The 21,931-nt window shown below is 49.4% G+C and overlaps 1 protein-coding gene across 1 annotated transcript in view; it reads right to left on the reverse strand.

Moving 5' to 3' along the window:
* Nucleotides 1–10,413: 10,413 nt before the first annotated feature.
* The window catches only part of LOC111975711 (procollagen galactosyltransferase 2-like), a 40,244-nt gene continuing 28,726 nt past the window's right edge, over nucleotides 10,414–21,931 (reverse strand). Inside the window, exons 5-11 of the mRNA XM_024004247.2 lie at nucleotides 21,646–21,850; nucleotides 19,624–19,743; nucleotides 15,106–15,179; nucleotides 11,320–11,426; nucleotides 10,983–11,115; nucleotides 10,733–10,860; nucleotides 10,414–10,627 (exon numbers count right to left, since the gene is read on the reverse strand). Coding sequence (XP_023860015.1) covers nucleotides 10,417–10,627; nucleotides 10,733–10,860; nucleotides 10,983–11,115; nucleotides 11,320–11,426; nucleotides 15,106–15,179; nucleotides 19,624–19,743; nucleotides 21,646–21,850 — 978 coding nt within the window. The 3' untranslated portion in view covers nucleotides 10,414–10,416. The remainder of the gene's footprint in view (nucleotides 10,628–10,732; nucleotides 10,861–10,982; nucleotides 11,116–11,319; nucleotides 11,427–15,105; nucleotides 15,180–19,623; nucleotides 19,744–21,645; nucleotides 21,851–21,931) is intronic.

Below are 21,931 nucleotides of genomic sequence, written 5' to 3' on the forward strand. Positions count from 1 at the left end.
AGAGAGAAAGAGAGAGGGGCGGGTGGGGTGCAGCACAGGGCAAACAAATAGAAAGAGAGAGAAAGGAAGGGACAGAGTAGAGAGAAGTGGAAAGGGGGAAACGAGGAGAACAGGAAGAGAGGAAAAGGGGAGAGGGGAGGAGAAGCAGGGGAAAGCATGTGCCAGAACAGACTGGGACTGATGAACATTGCAGACTTCATCTGAGCAACCTGATGTTAGGTGTGCTTTATCGCTCTCTGCACCCCCCTGAAGTACTGTACATGTACGCATACTGCGCACACACCCTCACATATCTACAAACAAATGCAGCTCAAGTATGTAGAAAAGCAGACAGGCCAGTTCTCCAACTCCCCATACAAACATATTATTTATAAAGCTGAACACATTAATATTTCAAATCTACCGATCTCATTACAACCATACCCTGCCCACTCCAAACTAAACTATGAAGTCATTTGGTGGTGATATTAAACAAAATAGGAATGAACAGATACACAGAGAAAGGTAATAACTCAGTGTGTGTGGTCAGCAGTATTTCTTACCTGAGTGCGTGTGCAGAATCCCTCCATTAGAGAGACACTAGCATCGCCTGCTCTGCTGCATAGAGGAGGAGGACAGAAAGAGAGAGAGAAAGATGGAGGGAAATCTCTTAAAGATATGCTCTCTTCATTTTCTCGCACTCCATCATGTGTCTGTTCTGTCGTCTACTGTCGCTTGACACATTCATCTCCGCGATGCCTCTGTCCAGCAGCAGCAAATCAGAACCACTCTGCCCCAGCTTTATCTCTTGCTTTCACACTCACATACGTACACACTAACACACAGTACAGCAATCACACACTATCTCTCCCGTCGTGCTCCCTCTCCAGCTGCAGTGCTGAACTACTGACTCACACTAACAGCTGCAGTGCTGAACTACTGACTCACACTCACAGCTGCAGTGCTGAACTACTGACTTCACACTAACAGCTGCAGTGCTGGAACTACTGACTCACACTAACAGCTGCAGTGATGCATAACTACTGACTCACATCACAGCTGCAGTGCTGAACTACTGACTCACACTAACAGCTGCAGTGCTGACTACTGACTCACACTCACAGCTGCAGTGCTGAACTCCTGACTCACACTAACAGCTGCAGTAGTGCTGAACTACTGATACACACTAACAGCTGCAGTGCTGAACTACTGACTCTACCACTAACAGCTGCAGTGCTGAACTACTGACTCACACTAACAGCTGCAGTGCTGAACTACTGACTCACACTAACAGCTGCAGTGCTGAACTACTGACTCACACTAACAGCTGCGTGCTGAACTACTGACTCACACTAACAGCTGCAGTGCTGAACTACTGACTCACACTAACAGCTGCGTGCTTGAATTACTGACTCACACTAACAGCTGCAGTGCTGAACTACTGACTCACACTAACAGCTGCAGTGCTGAACTACTGATCACACTAACAGCTGCTGTGCTCTGAACTACTGACTCACACTAACAGCTGCAGTGTCTGAACTACTGACTCACCACTAACAGCTGCAGTTGCTGAATACTGACTCACACTAACAGCTGCAGTGCTGAACTACTGACTCACACTAACAGCTGCAGTGCTGAACTACTGACTCACACTAACAGCTGCAGTGCCGCTCTGCACCTCTCTATCTTACGTCCTCTGTGGCCGCCTATCTGCGTGTATGTGTATGTATGCCTGTGTTCCTGTGTCTTTGGGGTGAGTATCTTCACATGTGCTGCCTGACAGTACTTTATTACTACAGCTTGAGAGTGAACCAAAGTATTTTAATAAACAGAATTCAACCTTGTACTTTATGGTCATTGGTCATTGAATGAAAAGGGGACTCCTACTAAATGAGCCAAGCCGTTGTTGATTTAGTCAGACATTCCCCTTCTGTACCATCGGTATCCCCTGGCTGGTTGTCCTTTGCATTCAGGTAATAACTCTAATCAATGAAATTTGCATTATCACTCACAACCAGATAAAAAGTAGGATCAAAAGTACATTATAAACTGGGTGTTTCCAGCCTTGAATGCTGATTGGCTGAAAGACGTGGTATATCAGATGGTATACCATGGGTATGACAAAAAAATGTTGTTACTGCTCTAATTACATTGGTAACCAGTTAATAATAGCAATAAGGCACCTCGGAGGTTTGTGGTATATAGGCAATATACCACAGCTAACAGCTGGTATCCAGGTGGCCATATGCTACACCCCCTCTGGCCTTATTGCTTAAATAAACCAGGGTTAGGGTAAGGGTTGAGCCAGGGTGTGGACATAGGACAAGAGGAAAGTGTGGAGAGACATGGCGGATAACAGTCAACATGGCTCAACCCTAACTCTAAACTGTCAAATGGGGCTCCTCCTCCACCTCTGAATTCCAAATTCAACACCTGCTCATGACCAGCAGGTGGCGACATTGCCTCTCTTTCTATTTCAACAGAAGGAGATTGAGACTCAGGGACAATTTCAACACAGACAGACAGAATATCAACATGTTCACAGGTATTTTCACAGTTAGTTAAATCACTCAGGCAAACAAACACCACACTGGGCTCTCATAATAACTAGCGACTGTTCGTGTATGGTTAGAGGTGTGGTTCTGATATGATGCAGTCGGTTACTGTGGCCTCCTCCTTATCATCCTCCTGTCCAGCAGTAGAGGTATTCAGGGCTCAGAGGCAGACTTCTCCATATCCAACCTGCCTGTCTCTTTATGGAACTCATGTGTCTCGTAAAATCCTCCGTTCTGGACAGTTTCTCCTCTTCTCTCTCTCTCTCCCTTCCTCTGTTTCCCATGCAGGTCTGGGCCTCAATGACTGATTCTACGGACAGGAACAGTAAAACCCAGAGAGGAATTTCCTATAACCAGACCACGGTGCACACCGTGGGATAGAACATAGTGTACTGAATACTGAGCTGAGTGTCTACCTGTACATGCATACAGTGCACATGCTTTGACTATGACCCGAAAAACTGTGGCCACCAACTAAATGGGATTTACTGTACATGAATCGTATTCTTGAGTAAAATGTTGCCGTCGACCAAAGCTGTGTCTATGCTACAGACAGTAAGGTTGACATGACAAGGTCGTGGGAACAGTGCAGTAGTTTAGGTTAGTGATACAATTGAAATAACAGCAATACACGGCCAAAACCTTACACCATAGTCGTTTCAAACCCTGTAACCATAACAGAGATGATAGCAGGAGATATGGCCAAATCAAACAAACAAACTGCAGAGTGAATGAAAACACAGATTTGTAGCACCACCATTGCAGTTAGATGAAAGGCCAGGTTCAGCTCAGAGCCAAATGAGTGTAGTCTGATCTGTGTGTAACAGGGCCAGTCTGCTATCTGCTACAACAGTATCTACAGGTTCACAGGCTGACTGTCTCAGGGGAACACTGTCCTCCATCATCTCTGTCCTGACCTGCTTCTTACAAAGAATCAAATGGCAAATGATTGTGACAGTGTGTGTGTGCGCTCTTGCATGTGTGTATGAGTGTGTATGTACATGTGTTGAGTGTGTCTGGTAGTGACAGTGATCTGACATCATAGCAACTGACAGCCCTCCTGGGTATACTTGCGATCATGGAAAAACACAAACACCAGCCTGCATGCACACAAGCGCACACACACACAACGTCATCTCAGACAGCTGTAAGATTCCTTTATTCCCTGGGCTGCCCATAAACCACATGTTATTTTTAAATTACAAAAATCATCCTTTTTTAACAATACAATAAACATTGGTTTGTGAGTTTTATCTCTGTACTGCAAACAGCAATATCTGTCTTCCACATGTTGCAGTCTCAGGTCGTCCAGTCTCTGTCTCTCTCTCATATCGTACCTGCATGTTGTGGGTGTTCAGGTCCCACCAGTCCTTCTTCTCTGAGTCTCTTCAAGGTCTCTCTCTGACTGTGTGTGTGTGTGTGTGTGTGTGTGTGTGTGTGTGTGTGTTGTGTGTGTGTGTGTGTGTGTGTGTGTGTGTGTGTTGTGTGTGTGTGTGTGTGTTTGTGTGTGTGTGTGTGTGTGTGTGTGTGTGTGTGTGCAGACTGTAGAGCGGCATGGGGAATAAATACATCTGAGGTCCTGGGCCCACTTCCTCAGTGCACAGACAACTCCGCCCTTCACCAGGTATCCAATGCGATTCACATCTCAGCCTGCTAATATGCTAGTAGACAGCAGATAGCCAATGAGAAAAGCACTGAGCAGAGTAGTTGACTGTGTATCCAGTTGGATGTTGTGTGTGTGTTGTGTGATGTGTGTGTGTGTTGTGTGTGTGTTGTGTGTGTTGTGTGTGATGTGTGTGCTGTGTGGTGGGTGTGGGTGTGTGTGTGTTGTGTTTCCGTGCAAAAGCACGTCTACAAGTCTCTCTCTTCCTTCTCAGAGATTCATCTCGTGTGGAGCGGGCGAGCGGCGAGGTGAGTTCTCCGTCACACTGTTCTGAGCCACGGTTGTGGATGCGGCCTGCTGCTCTGTCTTCCTGCATGCTGGTGCCAGCGGTCCCAGTCGTGGCGGTGCCTCATCTCCCAGATGGTGGAGGTCTCCGTGTCACTCACGTAGCCCGGCTCGCCCGTTGTAGTGGGTGGGGTACAGGAGAGGGCTCCACAGAGGAAGGCCTTCAGGTCCCGAGGCTCAAAGTGAGACATAAGTCGGAACTGACGGAGAGAAGGGAAGAGACGAGGAGGGTTCATTGAACATCAGAGAGTATCACACATAGAAGAGGGAGGAAGAAATAGTCATCTTCATCAAGTGCATTTCGGCACCATGCAGAATAGATACAGGGCACAGAAAGGAGAGGCTCATATATGGTAATTCAGCACCACCTGGTCAAATTTAATCATGGAAGCTGGTCAGAGACACAGAGTAATAGACGGATTATTCCATTATCTTGAAAAGACACTTTAACATGTCATCATTAAAATATAGAACTAAGAACAGACATAGCCCTTGGTTCACTCCATACCCTGACTGCCCTTGACCAGCACAAGAACACCCTGCGGCATACTGCACTAGCTTCGAATAGTCCCGCGATATGCAACTTTTCAGGGGAAGTCAGAACCAATACACACGTCATACAGGAAAAGCAAAGGCTAGCTTTTTCAAACATACAATTTTCATCCTGGCAGCACTAATTCCAAAAAGTTTTGGGACACTGTAAAGTCCATGGAGAATATGAGTACCTCCTCCCAAACTGCCCACTGCACTGAGGCTAGGAGGAACACTGTCACCCACCGATAAATCTACGATAATGCGAGAATTTCAATAAGCATTCTCTACTTGCTGGCCATGCTTTCCACCTGGCTACCCAAACCTGGCCAACAGCTCTGCAACCCCCCGCAGCCCCCCCCCCCCCCCCCCCCGCTTCTCCTTCACCCAAATCCAGAAGTCTGAAAGAGCTGCAAAATCTGGATCCCTACAAATCAGCTGGGCTAGACAATCTGGACCCTCTCTTCCTAAAATTATCCACCGCCATTGTTTTAACCCCTATTACTAGTCTGTTCAACCTCTATTTCCTATCATCTGAGATTCCTAAAGATTGGATAGCGGCCGCGGTCATCCCCCTCTTCAAAGGGGGAGAAACTCTAGACCCAAACTGTTACAGACCTATTTCCATCCTGCCCTGCCTTTCTAAAGTCTTCAAAAGCCAAGTGAACAAACAGATCACCAACCATTTCAAATCCCACCGTACCTTCTCCGCTATGCAATCTGGTTTCCGAGCTGGTCACGGGTGCACCTCAGCCACACTCAAGGTCCTAAACGATATCATAACCGCCATCGATAAAAGACAGTACTGTGCAGCCATCTTCATCGACCTGGCCAAGGATTTTGACTCTGTCAATCACCGTATTCTTATCGGCATACTCAACAGTCTTGGTTTCTCTAATGACTGCCTCGCCTGGTTCACTAACTACTTCTCAGATAGAGTTCAGTGTGTCAAATCGGAGGGCCTGTTGTCCGGACCTCTGGCAGTCTCTATGGGGGGGCCACAGAGTTCAATTCTCGGGCCGACTCTTTTCTCTGTATACATCAATCCTGCGGGTCATTATTTGATCCACCTCTACACAGACGGCACCATTCTGTATACATCTGGCCCTTCTTTGGACACTGTGTTAACTAACCTCCAAACGAGCTTCAACACCATACAACACTCCTTCCGTGGCCTCCAACTGCTCTTAAATGCTAGTAAAACGAAATGCATGCTCTTCAACCGATCGCTGCCTGCACCCGCCCGCCCGACTAGCATCACTACTCTGGACGGTTCTGACTTAGAATATGTGGACAACTATAAATACCTAGGTGTCTGGCTAGACTGTAAAATCTCCTTCCAGACTCACATTAAGCATCTCCAATCCAAAGTTAAATCTAGAATCAACTTCCTATTTCGCAACAAAGCCTCCTTCACTCCTGCTGTCAAACACACCCTCGTAAAACTGACTATCCTACCGATTCTCGACTTTGGCGATGTAATTTACAAATTAGCCTCCAACACTCTACTCAGCAAATTGGATGCAGTCTATCACAGTGCCATCTGCTTTGTCACCAAAGCCCCATCTACTACCCACCACTGCGACCTGTATGCTCCTGTTGGCTGGTCCTCGCTTCATATTCGTCGCCAAACCCACTGGCTCCAGGTCATCTATAAGCCTTTGCTAGGTATAGCTCCGCCTTGTCTCAGCTCACTGGTCACCATAGCAACACCAGCCCCCCTGCAGCACACTCTCCAGCAGGTATATTTCACTGGTCACTCCCAAAGCCAACACCTTTTTGGCCGCCTTTCCTTCCAGTTCTATGCTGCCAATGACTGGAACGAATTGCAAAAATCACTGAAGTTGGAGACTTATATCTCCCTCACTAATGTTAAGCATCAGCTGTCAGAGCAGCTTACCGATCGCTGCAGCTGTACATAGCCCATCTGTAAATAGCCCATCCAACTACCTCATCCCCATACTGTTATTTATTTTGCTCTACTTGTACACTCATCTTCTGCACATCTATCACTCCAGTGTTTAATTGCTATATTGTAATTATTTTGCCACTATGGCCTATTTATTGCCTCACCTCCCTTATCCTACCTCATTTGCACACACTGTATATAGACTTTTTTTCTATTATATTATTGACTGTATGTTTGTTTATTTCATGTGTAACTCTGTGTTGTTGTTTGTGTCGCACTGCTTTGCTTTATCTTGGCCAGGTCGCAGTTGGTAAATTAGAACTTGTTCTCAACTGGCCTACCTGATTAAATAAAGGTAAAAAATAAAATAAATAAAATAATACATCTAAGTGAGTCAGAGAGTGGCAGAGGTGCAGAGAGGGGAGAGAAGTGACACGTCACTTCAATCAGTCAGGCTCTGTCAGCCAGAGGTCAGCTAGTGGAGGTCACCCCCCTGTCAGCCAGAGGTCAGCAGTGGAGGTCAGCCCCCCCTGTCAGCCAGAGGTCAGCTGGTGGAGGTCAGCCCCCCCTGTCAGCCAGAAGTCAGCTGGTGGAGGTCAGCCCCCCCTGTCAGCCAGAGGTCAGCTGGTGGAGGTTAGCCCCCCCTGTCAGCCAGAGGTCAGCTGGTGGAGGTTAGCCCCCCTGTCAGCCAGAGGTCAGCTGGTGGAGGTCAGCTCCCCCTGTCAGCCAGAGGTCAGCTGGTGGAGGTTAGCCCCCCCTGTCAGCCAGAGGTCAGCTGGTGGAGGTTAGCCCCCCCTGTCAGCCAGAGGTCAGCTGGTGGAGGTTAGCCCCCCCTGTCAGCCAGAGGTCAAGCTAGTGGAGGTCAGCCCCCCCCTGTCAGCCAGAGGTCAGCTAGTGAGGTCAGCCCCCCCTGTCAGCCAGAGGTCAGCTGGTGGAGGTCAGCCCCCCTGTCAGCCAGAGGTCAGCTGGTGGAAGGTCACCCCCCCTGTCAGCCAGAAGGTCAGCTGGTGGAGGTAGCCCCCCCTGTCAGCCAGAAGTCAGCTGGTGGAGGTTAACCCCCCTGTCAGCAGAGGTCGCATGGTGCGAGGGTTAGCCCCCCCTGTCAGCCAGAGATCAGCTAGTGGAGGTCAGCTCCCCCTGTCAGCCAGAGGTCAGCTGGTGGAGGTCAGCCCCCCCTGTGGCCATTTGAGTGTCAGCACTCAAGGAGAGTGTAACCTAATGCCTGAATTTCTGCCCAGGGAGGTGAACCCTGAGAGAGACTTAGTCTGAGTGTTTAATTCTCCCAGCGTCAGCACAGAGCAGGCAGGGGAGAGGAGAAACTGCAGGGCATCCCTAACCCACTTTCACGCTCATTCACTCTCTCCAGACTTAGCTCTCTCTTTCTCGCTCTCAGATACTCACATATTGAAATTTCCCACACATATTACACAACCTACGTTTACCAACTACACACATTGCTGACTGTGTGTTTACATAGCACTCCTTCTCTTTCCCTCTCCTGTGCTCTCTCTCACACACACACAAACTCTCTCACACACACACAAACACACGCTGTGGTCTGTATTTACATAGTAATTCATACTCACACTCAGACACGCACACACGCACACGGATACACAGACACACAGACGGATACACACACACACACACCCTATAGAGAGGTCAGTAGTGCTGAGAGATTAATTAGCTGCACCATTAAGAGCATCTTGACTGGCTGCATCACCACTTGGTATGGCAACTGCTTGGCATCCGACCGCAAGGCGCTACAGAGGGTAGTGCATACGGTCCAGTACATCACTGGGGCCTAACTCCCTGCCATTCAGGACCTCTATATCAGGCGATGTCAGAGGAAGGCCCTAGCAATTGTCAAAGACTCCAGCCACCCAAGACACAGACTGTTCTCTCTGCTACCTCACGGCAAGCGGTACCGATGCACCAAGTCTGGAACCAACAGCACCCTGAACAGCTTCTACCCCCAAGACATAAGTTAACCAAATTGCTACCCGGACTATCTGCATTGACATATGTGATGACCCTTTTGATTCATCACATACGCTGCTGCTACTGTTTATTATCTATCCTGTTGCCTAATCACTTTACCCCTACCTATATGTACAGTACATAGCTACCTCATACCACTGCACATCGACTCGGTACTGGTACCTTGTGTATATAGCCAAGTTATCATTCATTACTCATTGTGTATTTATTCGTTGTGTTATAATTTTTTATATATATTTTTCTCTCTACATCGTTGGGATGGGCCCTGTTTACGAAGCATGTGACAAATAAAAGTAGATTTTAATTAATTGAATTTTATTTCACACACAGACACACACACACACACACACACACACACACACACACACACACACCACCACACACACACACACACACACACACACACACAGCCACACACACACACACACACACACACACACACACACACACACACACACACACACACACACACACACACACACACACAGTCTCTCCCTGTCCATCTCTCCCCACCCCCATGCTCAGCTCTGGATCAATGGGAATCCTGTCCCTCTCACCAGTAGCAGGAATAACCATTCCGGACCCACATTCCTCCGAGAGCCAGAGTGAGGAAAGAGAGAGGGAGAGGAAGGAGAGACGGGAAGAGAGGGGAGGACAGAGGGGAGGACAGAGGGGAAAATGCAAAGAGGAGTAGGAAGAGTGAGGGAAAAAAGGGTCAGGGGAGCAAGGAGAGGCAGAGGGCAGGGTGTCAGAGACAGAGATGGGGCTAAGAGGGGGAGAGAGGGGTAGAGCAGGATTTCCCCAGGAGGAAGCAGACAGATAGGGAACCATTGTGTGTCCTACGAGGGACACCTTACCCATTGATCCCTGGGAACTTTCCATGGCCTGTGGGAAAGGGACCCACTCCATACAAGAGAGAGAGGGGGAGACAGAGATGAATAGAGAGCGAGAGAGAGGAAGAGAAAATGAGGAGGCAAGAGAGAGATGGCGTGGGGAAAGGTGTTGAAGAGAATGAGTGAGGGAGAAAGAAGAGGAAGACGGGGACATGCTGGTGTACCTCTAAAACAGTACTCACCATACCATAGAGTCTATATGGAGGCTATATAGACACATGTATTTTTGCCTATGTATGCATTACTGTGCGTCACACTTCATTTTTGTTCTGATTGGTCGTCTAGTCTGTTTCTAGTCTCTGTGTTTGTCTGTCTGACTTTGACTGTAACTCTGTCTGCATCCTCTCCGTGTTTGTTTCTGCACTCCTCTGCATACAATGTAAATGCTGTTATAAATGTAGATGCTAAAATAAGTCTGTCCTTCATGCAGATGGTATCTCAATACGAGTCTGTTTGTCTTTCTGTCTCTAGCAGTCTTTCTATGCACTTCCCTGTCCCTCTGTCTGTCCCCGTCGGTTCTCCTGTCCGTTCCCTGTCTGTCCGTCCCCCTGTCTGACCCCCTATCTGTCCCCATCTGTGTCAGTGCAGTCAGCCAGTCACTTACTTGGGGTGTTTGTTGAACATGACAGGGAAGAACTCATCGACAGGTAGCATCTTGCTGAAGGCCTGAGCAGCCAGCAGCTTCCTGGCACCCTGCGCTGACAGGGCATAGCCCAGCGTCCAATAAGAGTAGTCAGCCTCCACCAGGTTATTAACCCCTTCCACCGAACGCTCCGGCTGGCGCACCTGCATACGCTTGCGCCCAACATAGCTGCAGGAGAGAGAGAGAGAGAACGATAGATGGAATGAATTATACATAAGCCCAACATTAAGAATTACACATCATAACAATGCTACTTGTAGACTTATTTCTTACATGAGATCCCAGTCCAGCTGGGCCTTCTCTACTTCCTCTATGATGGTCATCATTCGCCTCTTAAACCTGGGCTCAAAGCGCACGTCATCCTCCAGCACCAGCACCTTGGAAAGACCACGCTCCGCCATCTGACATCAGCACAGAGAATAGGTCTGAGGTCACAAATCCGCAAGAGGACACAACCACTGAGAGGATAGGGGATCTGCATCCATCCATCTATCGTAAGGATAGTATGGTTAGTTCAGCGTACCTGTACCCAGGTGGAGTGGTGGCTGAGGAAGCAGCCTATCTCTCCTCTGGTTAAAACACGGCCAGAGTACGGGTCCTTATAACCTGGAATCATCTCTATACCCAACGCCTGCAGCTGAGAAGAGTTCAGAGCCCTGAGAGAGAGAGAAGGAGAGTGAGAGAGAAAGAGAGGGATTGTGATCGATGAACAGAGAACTAATTTAAACCATAGTGTTCCATGCAGCTATGCAATCTTGTGTGTGTGCGTGCGTGTGCGTGTGCGTGTGTGTGTGTGTGTGTGTGTGTGTGTGTGTGTGTGTGTGTGTGTGTGTGTGTGTGTGTGTGTGAGAGAGACCTACTTGCCGTCCACTGCGTCAGTGATGGTGGCCTGCAGACCCAGAGAGGCCATTGTGCTCAACATCCGCTGTCTCCTGTCCAGACGACGTTTCAGATTGATCAGGAATATCTGAAACGAATGGAGGGAAGGAAGGGGGAGAGAGGGAGTGAGCAATCAGGAGGAAGAGGGGGAGCAATCAGAGTAGGAAAGTAGAGTTGGGAAAAAGGGGAGAGACAGGGGGGTAATGGATGAAGGAACAGGAAGTAAGAGCAGGAAAGGGAGGGTGAGAAATAAATGTCACATCAATATAAATAGTTCCTCTAAACCAGGGGTGGGCAATAAATTAGGCTCGAGGGCCACATTGGGATCTCAGAATTAAGTGAAGGGATGCAGAGAATTTTTTCGGACCGATTTGTTTTGCAAAAGCAATTTGTGGCCCAGAAAAAAGGGCAGTCATTTGAAAACTTGTAGTTCCATTATCATTTCTACATACTTTCTATCTGGTTTCAGACGTTCAAGAGTGGCCTGGTGTCACGTCTACACCCACTCCTCCCCTCCGGCGCTCAACATCACTGGTTTACTAACCACCGGTCCTGGCAACCATCATTACGCACACCTGGCATCAATCATTACGCATACCTGCGCTTCATCATGAGGAACACATGGAATCCATTACCTCACTCATTACCTCCCCTTTATCTGGCACTCCCTTAGGTTCATTCCCCAGGCAGTATTGACTATGTGTTTCATGTCTGTAAGCTACTCTTGTTTCTTGTATTGTGCCATGTTCTGTTTATTATTAAACTCACCACCTGCACTTGCTTTCCGACTCCCAGCGTCTACGATACAGAATACTGCCTCAACAAATGGAAGCAGCAGGAAATCAGGACATCTCCCAGATGGTTGATGAACAGGGAAACCTACTTCGTCAACACCACGACCAGCTGGTGCAACTGGGGAAGGCTATGGAAGATGTGCTTCAGTCTTCAATGTCTCAAACATACCAGAGAGGCGTTGCCTTCAATTAGTGGAGGATACTCTGCCACCAGTCGACCCAGCACACCAGTCCATGTAACAGTACGCCTAAGGTCAGCGATGCCCTTCTGTCCTTCCCAGATAGATATAACGGAACCCCATCTAAATGCCGTGGCTCCCTATTCCAGTGCTCCCTCTATTTTGCGCCACAGATGGGAACCCCAACCACTGAAAGGTCCAAGGATGCCACGGTTATTTCTCTGCTGACTGGGCAGGCGTTGGAGTGGGCTACGGCTGTCGAGGAGAGGAGGAGCTGGATTCGTATAAAGGGTTCATGGCTCTGTTCAGAGGTATCTTCGATCATCCACCAGAGGGCAGAGAGAGGGGTGAGCGCCTATTCCAACTATGTCAGGATGACCAGACCGCTGCAGAGTACACGCTCACCTTCCGGACTGTAGCAGCAGCCAGCGAATGGAATGAGCCAGTGCTCTGTACGCTATTCAGAGGAGGACTGCGCGAGGAGGTCCAGACGGAACTGGCATGTCAAGAAGATAACCTCTCCTTGGACGTACTCATTGCGATGGCCATCTGTCTGGACAACCTACATTGGGAGCATCGGTACCCTCGTCAGTTCTTTCCCTCCCTCAGTGACCACTCTGTATCAGATTCTGAACCCATGGAGGTAGGGGTCACACTCCTCCCTGTGGCTGAACGACGTAGACGGAAACAGCTGGGGCTCTATCCCTATTGTGGTCAAGGAGGGCACCAGCTTCAGCAGTGTCCGATATGTCCTAACTCGGGATCCACGAGAGTAGAGAGACGGTCATGTGATCTTCTACCCCCTGGGGCAGCTGTGTGTATTCCCATCTGCATCATTTTCTGCCAGACCCTTGTGTCAATCTACAGTGCTAGTGGATTCCAGTGCTGTGGGGAACTTTATTGACCAGACCCTTGCCTCCTCTCTCAACATCACCTCATACCCACTCTCCTATCCGTTTCCTGTTCAAGCCCTGGATGATTGATCAGTATGATCCGGAACCATTACACACATCACCACACCACTCACCCTCACTGGGGAGTCCACTCATCAGGAAAATATTCCTTTCTAACAATTAGTGCTCCAGTTCACAAGATCATCCTCGGCCTCCCATGGGTCCAATGCCATAACCCCACCATCTCATGGTCGAGAATGAAAATCACGGACTGGGCACCCGAATGCGGAGGACCTGCCATCTCTCTCTATCCCCTGTGGTCTGGGACGTAGATCTGGACATTTGCCAGGCTCTGGAGAGGGAACCCACAGCCACTACCTATCCTCCTGAGCGCATCTACATTCCCACAGGGGATAAGGGAGTGGCTGTTGACCTGGGCACACACAGCTGTCGTCGCTGGACATCCTGGGATCACCCGTACTATTCAATCTCTCTCCGAGAAGTATTGGTGGCCCACCTTGGCGCAGGATGTTGTTCGTTACGTCAACTCATGTTCTGTGTGTGCCCAAACTAAGTCCCCGGCATGCTCCAGCAGGGGAACTCCTTCCCTAGTCTCATCTGTCCATTGACTTTGTTACCAATCTCCCCTCTGACGGTTTCACCACCATTCTGGTGGTTGTAGATAGATTTTCAAAATCATGCCAGTTTATTCCACGCTTTGTTCTCCCTACAGCTCTCCAGGTCGCTGAGGCACTGTTCCAGCAGGTCTTCCGGCATTATGGCCTTCCAGAGGACATCGTCTCTGACCGTGGACCACAATTCCTGTCAATGTTATGGAGGGTTTTTATGGAGTAACTGGGGTTCAGTCAGCCTCACTTCTGGGTACCGACCTCAGTCCAACGGGCAGGTGGAGAGGATGAACCAGGAGCTGGGGAGGTTCCTGAGGAGTCTCTGCCAGGACTGGCCGGGGAGTGGGCCCGACTCCTTCCCCGGCCGGAATACGCCCGGAATTCATTATTCATTATCATTATTCATTATTCATTATTATTCATTATCATCACTCCTCCACCGGGCTTACTCCCTTCCAGTGTGTCCTGGGTTATCAGCCGGCCCGGCAAGAAGCTGAGCCCCTGGTTTGTAGGGCCGTTCAAAGTTCTCCGGAGGGTCAACGAGGTAACGTATAGGTTACAGCTTCCCAGTGACTACCGTATCTCAACTTCTTTTCATGCCTCCCTTCTCAGGCCGGTGGATCCTGGTCCCCTGGCTGATGCTGTCCCCCACGACACCCCTCCGCCCCCCTTGGACGTAAAGAGGTCCCGCCTATGCTGTCAGATCCCTACTAGACTCCCGACGTCGTGGGGGTCGACTCCAGTACCTGGTGGGCTGGGAGGGGTACGGCACAGAGGAGCGGTGTTGGGTTCCGCTGGAGGACATTCTTGATCCCAACATTAGCCGTGATTTCCATCTTCACAGCCTGGACCAGCCCGCTCCTCGTCCTCAGGGCTGTCCCTCTGGGAGGGTTACTGTCACGTCTAGTCCCGCTCCTCCCCTCCCCCTTCGGTATTGCCGGTTTACTAACCACCGGTTCTGGCAACCATCATTGCACACACCTGCGCTTCATCATGAGCCATACCTGGACTGCATTACCTCACTCATTACCTCCCCTTTATCTGGCACTCCCTTAGGTTCATTCCCCAGGCAGTATTCACTGTGTTTCATGTCCATATGCTACTCTTGTTTCTTGTATTGTTCTGTTTATTATTAAACCCCAAATAATTCCCCCACAAATGTGTGTCTATATATACTTAAACCTCCCCGGGCCAGATTGAATGGTCTCGCGGGCCGGGTCTGTATATTGCCCACCCCTGCTCTAAACAGTCAGGGCCAGTGTCTTACTGTACCTCATCAAAGCCCATCTTGTCCTGCGGCATCTCGGGATTGTACAGGTACTCTGAGGGTGCTATGTTGTGATCAACTGTAGAAACAGAGAAGTTAGAGTTAATACAGCAGAGTGGGATCAGAGAGAGTATTTCCTCTAGGGTCAAACTGGTTTATTTACCATTCTCATGAGCAGAGAGAAATGCTGAGGGAGGAAGGAAAGAGAACTAGAGTTAGCAGAGAGGAAGAGGCGAAGCGAGAGGGTTTAGTCTGCCCATGACAATAAGACCACGAAGTGAGGAATTGTGGTCAGTGTCAAATTTGGTCAACAAAAAATGCAATTGCTAATTTCCTACTTGAGGCTTATTTGATAGAATAGATGTTTTATGATGGTTAGGTTATGAATGTTCTGTTTGTCTGTTGCCAGTTTGTCTTGTCAAGCTTACCAGCGTGTTTTCCGAGTTCCTGTTTTTCCTAGTCCACCCGGTTTTGACCTCTTGCCTGTCCTGACACTGAGCCCGCCTGCTTAACCATTCTGCCTGCCCCTGACCACAAGCCTGCCTGCCGCCCTGTACCGTTTGGACTCGGACCTGGTTATGACCTTTTGCATGTGCTCGACCTGCCCCTTGTTGCTCAATAAATATCAGAGACTCGAACCACCTGCCTCCTGTGTCTGCATCTGGGTCTCGCCTTGCGTTGTTATAGTACAAACTGGCCCTGACTGACCCAGCAGATGCAGACCAGCTCCATCACGTTGTCTCCCTGCAGGAGGCTACCATCAAAAAACATGAGGAGCTTCTCCTCATTGAATCCCCTCACGTCCCTGTTGTGTTGGGACTTTCTTGGCTCCAAAAGCACAATCCCGTTATTGACTGAACCACGGGTTCAATCCTGGGTTGGAGCCCGTTCTGTCACTCCCACTGTCTTAAAGCGGAGCAACCGCCCCCGAGACGTCCACCTCGGGGTTTAAGTAAAGCCTCGGATTTCTCTACTGTTCCCACAGAGTACCATGATCTCCTGGAGGTATTCAACAAGTTTCGTGCTACCTCTCCACATCGTCCCTATGATTGTGCCATTGACCTCCTCCCGGACACCACACCGCCTCGAGGTCGGCTATATTCCCAATCCGGCCCTGAGACCAAGGCCATGGAAGAGTACATTGAGGACTCTCTGGCTGCTGGGAGCATTCGTCCTTCTGCATCACCTGCCAGCGCAGGATTTTTCTTTGTGGAAAAGGACAAAACCCTGCGTCCATGCAACGACTACCGGGGCCTCAATGACATCACAATTAAGAATCGTTACCCCCTGCCTCTCCTCTCCTCTGCTTTCGAACCTCTCCAGGGGGCTACCATCTTTCCAAGTTGGACCTTCGGAATATCTACCATCTCGTTCGTATACGTGAGGGGGACGAGTTAAAGATGCTTTTCAACACGGCCAGTGGACACTATGAGTATCTGGTCATGCCATTTGGGCTCACCAACGCTCCCGCTGTTTTCCAGGCCCTGGTCAACAATGGGATCCGTGACATGCTGAATCGTTTTGTGTTTGTCTACCTCGTCGACATCCTTGTTTTCTCCCGGTCTGCCCAAGAACACGTCCGACATGTCCTCCAGCACCTCCTGGAGAACCAGTTGTTTGTGAAAGCTGAGAAGTGCGAGTTTCACCCCTCTACTATCTCCTTTCTGGGATACGTCATCGCTAAAGGAAATGTCCAGATGGATCCTGAAAAAGTGAGAGTGGTGGTGCATTGGCCCCAACCCACGTCCAGAGTGCAACTGCAACGTTTCCTGGGGTTTACTAATTTCTACCGCCGCTTCATCCGGGGCTACAGCACACTGGCGGCTCCCCTCTCTACACTCACTTCTCCCAAGGTACCGTTCACATGGTCCCCAGCGGTTGACAGGGCTTTTGTGGATCTTAAGCATTGGTTCACTACTGCCCCATCCTCGTCCATCCGGACCTGTCCCGTCAGTTTGTGGTTGAGGTCGATGCTTCTGATGTTGGAGTGGCGGCCATCCTGTCCCAGCAATCTGCCCAGGACCAAAAGCTCCATCCCTGTGCTTTCCTGTCCCATCGTCTCAACTCCGCTGAGAGAAACTACGACGTAGGTAACTACGAACTTCTGGCGGTCAAGATGGCGCTGGAGGAGTGGAGGCACTGGCTGGAAGGTGCGGAACATCCATTTTGGTTTGGACCGATCATAAGAATTTGGAATATCTCCGCACAGCCAAGCGCCTTAACTCTAGGCAGGCCCGTTGGGCTCTGTTATTCACCAGGTTCAACTTCACCATCTCATACCGCCCAGGGTCTAAGAATGAGAAGCCAGATGCTCTCTCTCGCCTGTACAGTTCCGCTGCCACACCATCGGACCCTGGAGGGGGCCTGGCTAACCGGATGTTTGTCACTGATTCGGCCCGGTACCAGGTCCTGGAATGGGCTCATTCCTCCAGGCTTACCTGTCCTCATGGCTCCTGTCAAACACTGGCCTTCCTCTGACAACGCTTCTGGTGGCCCACTATGGTTCCTGATGCCTCTGCCTTTGTCACTGCATGCACAGTATGTGCCCAGAATAAGACTCCGCAGAAAGCTCCGCTGGTCCTCCTTCAACCACTGCCCGTTCCTCATCGCCCCTCGTTCCATATTTCTCTGGATTTTGTCACTGGGCTTCCTCCGTCTGATGGCAACACCATCATCCTGACAGTAGTGGATCGGTTTTCCAAAGCCACCCATTTCATTCCTCTCCCCAAACTACCCTCAGCTCATGGTGCAGCACATCTTCCGGATCCATGGACTCCCAGTGGACATGGTCTCCGACCGGGATCCTCAGTTCTCTTCCCGGTTCTGGAAGGGGTTCTGCACCCTTATTGGTTTGTCGGCCAGCCTGTCCTCCAGATTTCATCCCCAGTCCAACGGCCAGTCGGAGCGAGCGAACCATGACCTGGAAACGACCCTACGGTGCCTCGTCTCAACCAACCCCACTACCTGGAGCCAACAACTGATCTGGGTGGAGTATGCCCGGGAACACTCTTCCCTGCTTGGCCAGTGGACTCACCCCATGGAGCACTCGAAAGGGGAATCAGCCCCCGCTCTTCCCGGAGCAAGAACAGGAAGTCAACATACCCTTGGCCCAGGTGTTTGTCCGCTGGAAAAGAGCCTGGGCGGCTCTTCTCAAGGCCAACTCCAGGTATCGTCGACAAGCGGACCACTGCTGGACGCCGGCTCCCCGTTATCGTCTTGGGCAAAGGGTATGGCTATCAACATGGGACTTGCCCCTCCGGGTGGAGTCCCACAAACTGTCCCCCCATTTCATTGGTCCCTTCCCCATCTTTAGAGTCCTTAGTCCCACTGCTGTTTGTCTTCTGTTACCCTGTACCCTCCGTATACACCCTACTTTTCATATGTTCAGGATTAAGCCCTTGTCTCACAGCCCTTTATCTTCTGTTTCCAGGCCATCTGGCGTACACGGTAAGAAGCCTCCTGAGTGTTCGACCACGGGGCAGGGGTTTCCAGTGCCTGGTTCACTGGGAGGGTTATGGCCCGGAGGAGAGGTGCTGGGTCCCCGCTAAGGACATCCTGGACCCGGCTCTCATCGCCAGCACCCTGGTCAACCAGGTAGGACGGCCAGGTGGTGCCCCTGGGGGGGGGGGGGGGGGGGGGGGGGGTACTGTCACACCCTGATCTGTTTCACCTGTCCTTGTGATTGTCTCCACCCCCCTCCAGGTGTCATCCATCTTCCCTATTACCCTCAGTGTATTTATACCTGTGTTCTCTGTTTGTCTGTTGCCAGTTCGTCTTGTCTTGTTTTGTCAAGTCAACCAGCGTGTTTTCCGAGTTCCTGTTTTTCCTAGTCTGTTTTTTCTAGTCCTCCCGGTTTTGACCTCTTGCCTGCCCTGACACTGAGCTTGCCTGCCTGACCATTCTGTCTGCCTCTGACCTCAAGCCTGCCTGCCACCCTTTACCGTTTGCACTCTGACCTGGTTATGAACTCTTGTCTGTCCTCGACCTGCCTCCTGCCTGCCCCTTGTTGCTCAATAAATATCAGAGACTCAAACCATCTGCCTCCTGTGTCTGTATCTGGGTCTCGCCCTGTGTCGTTATAACGAATGCACTGATATAAATGGACGCAAGTGGCATTTCGTCAACTTGATAAAACAACTTCATATTGGAGTTGTGGCTGTTTACAAGTGTATCTGCTCTCTAATAGACTAGAATGGTCTCGCCTCTTCCCGCCATCTTTGAGGACATGTATTTCCATTGTTAGAGTGGTCACTCGACTATCTTGTCAATATAATAGATAATCTTTGGAGTTAGTAAAGCACTGCAGCAGGCCTGAGAGAGAAAGAAGTAGTGATGGGCTATAGATACTTAAACTATTAACTGCAATTCCGGTGATAAGCGTCAGGGTTAAGGATAGGTTTTGGCTTAAGGGTTAGGGTTAAGTTCAGGGTTAAGGCTTGGGTCAGTGTTAGTGGACCATCTGTAGGGGACTGTGTTATTTAGAGAGGTGTGTGTGTGTGTTTGTCATAGGTGTGTGTGCTTACTCATGGCCTCAGCGATGGTGTGTGTGAAGCTCTCCTTCTCGTCGTCAACATTCTGCGAGGCCTTCAGAGGAACCGGCAGGAAGCCATAGTGCTCTCTGTTACACACGTACATCTGCACATCTGGAAACAAACACAGTCACACAGAGTTCATCAACAACACACTGATACACACAAACACCTGGACATCTGGAAACAGACACTGCTATACACTACCATGATTGTATCGGCAAAGTGCATGCTGGGAAACAGCCCACAGACTCGCACAGCTAAGCATACACAATGTCTCATATAACCACAGTATTTAAAAGGAAGATACAGTAAGCACAAGGATATACAACTGACGGAATATATACAATAATGTCCTGGCCTTGTGATTTGAAGCAATCCAGAGCAATTTTTTGGGAGAGGCTGGTGATACTCTGTGGCCGAATCACGCTCTCTGTTGTAGTGTTTTGAAGGATTGTATTTGTTTTTGTGTAGACAGGAGTAGTTGTATGGTTTTGGCGAGTTCAATTCGGTTTACTTTGGCTTCCGCAGGCCTATTGGACACCTATGGTTTTGTGTATAAGTAACTTAGCCACTTTAGTGTACATACATACCATGTCTATACATACCGTGTCTACATATTCATTCAATAACATGTACCATTTGTGGGTATTAGGGCCTAAGAACTCGATGTCTGACAGGTTCAATCACTCATGATCAGTATTATTCTGTGGTCACTAGTCATCATCATATGCCTGTAGCATTTCAGATGGATACAGTTAGTATTGTCTCGGTTATTATCTATGCTTAGAGTACGTCAATGGTTGTATTGAATTGTTTAATGCCCTAACCAATGGAAGAAACACTTAAAGAACATGGCCGTGTGTGTGTCAATGTGTGTGTGCGTATGGGAGAGAGAGACAGTGAGATGTGAGTGTTGTATGTGAGAGTTGTGTGCGGTTTGCGTATGAGAGAGAGAGACAGTCAGATGTGAGTGTGTGTGAGAGTTGTGTGCGTGCGTATGGGAGAGAGAGACAGTCAGATGTGAGTGTGTGTGAGAGTTGTGTGCGTGCGTATGAGAGAGAGAGACAGTCAGATGTGAGTGTGTGTGAGAGTGTTGTGTGCGTGCGTATGGGAGAGAGAGACAGTCAGATGTGAGTGTGTGTGAGAGTTGTGGCGTGCGTATGGGAGAGAGAGACAGTCAGATGTGAGTGTGTGTGAGAGTTGTGTGCGTGCGTATGGGAGAGAGAGACAGGGAGATGTGAGTGTGTGTGAGAGTTGTGTCGTGCGTATGGGAGAGAGAGACAGTGAGATGTGAGTGTTGTGTGAGAGTTGTGTGCGTGCTTATGGGAGAGAGAGACAGTGAGATGTGAGTGTGTGGTGTAGAGTTGTGTGCGTGCGTATGAGAGAGAGACAGTGAGATGTGAGTGTGTGTGTGAGAGTTGTGTGCGTGCGTATGAGAGAGAGAGACAGTGAGATGTGAGTGTGTGTGTGAGAGTTGTGTGCGTGCGTATGAGAGAGAGAGACAGTGAGATGTGAGTGTGTGACATTACTGTGTTTTTAGTACGTGTTTGTGCATTCCTGTTATGTGTGTAATAGTTCTGCTTGTACTCTACCAATCATTAGCCAGAACAATTAAATCAAATCAAATGTTATTGGTCACATACACGTGTTTGTGGGTGTAGCGAAATTATTGTATAATTACACACATTCAGTCAAGTAATTAAGTCACACATCTGGTGTCAATTACCCAGCCTGCCTTGTTTTCCTCATTTAAACACCTGATTGGTTATTTTGTAAAACATGCCTTCAGCACAAGACATAGTACTAGAGGTTGATTCTGAACCAGGCTATATGACTCTAAGCTTACACAGTTGGTGCGTGGGTGGGGTAGCTATAGTGTGAGGGCTATGTTTTACAACACATCCAATAACATGGACTAGGATTTTGTTTCTGAACAGGCTCATGGTGACCACACATGGCGGGGTTGAAGGGATGGGGGGCGATTGGGGTTGGGGGTGTGTGTTGAACTCTGACCTGCCTGCCGGGCAGAGAAGGAGAACACCATGATGTCATCGAAGGCCCAGCTGTAGTCAGGGTGAGGGGGGTAGAAGGCCAGCTCCCTGCTCGCGCCACGCCTCAGGTCCAGCAGGAAGGTAGAGTGCACCATGGGTACAGCGAAGCAACCCAGACGCTTCCACTCCCTGATTGGCTGGTAGTCAGGGGTACGTTTGTAGTAACCCTGGGGGAGAGATGGAGAGAAATGGAGAGGGAGAAAGATGAAGATAGAAGGAGACAGAGAGAGAATTTAAAATGTGAAGGG

This window comes from Salvelinus sp. IW2-2015, linkage group LG16 (assembly GCF_002910315.2).
Source record: "Salvelinus sp. IW2-2015 linkage group LG16, ASM291031v2, whole genome shotgun sequence".
In the NCBI taxonomy this organism is placed as follows: Eukaryota; Metazoa; Chordata; class Actinopteri; order Salmoniformes; family Salmonidae; genus Salvelinus; species Salvelinus sp. IW2-2015.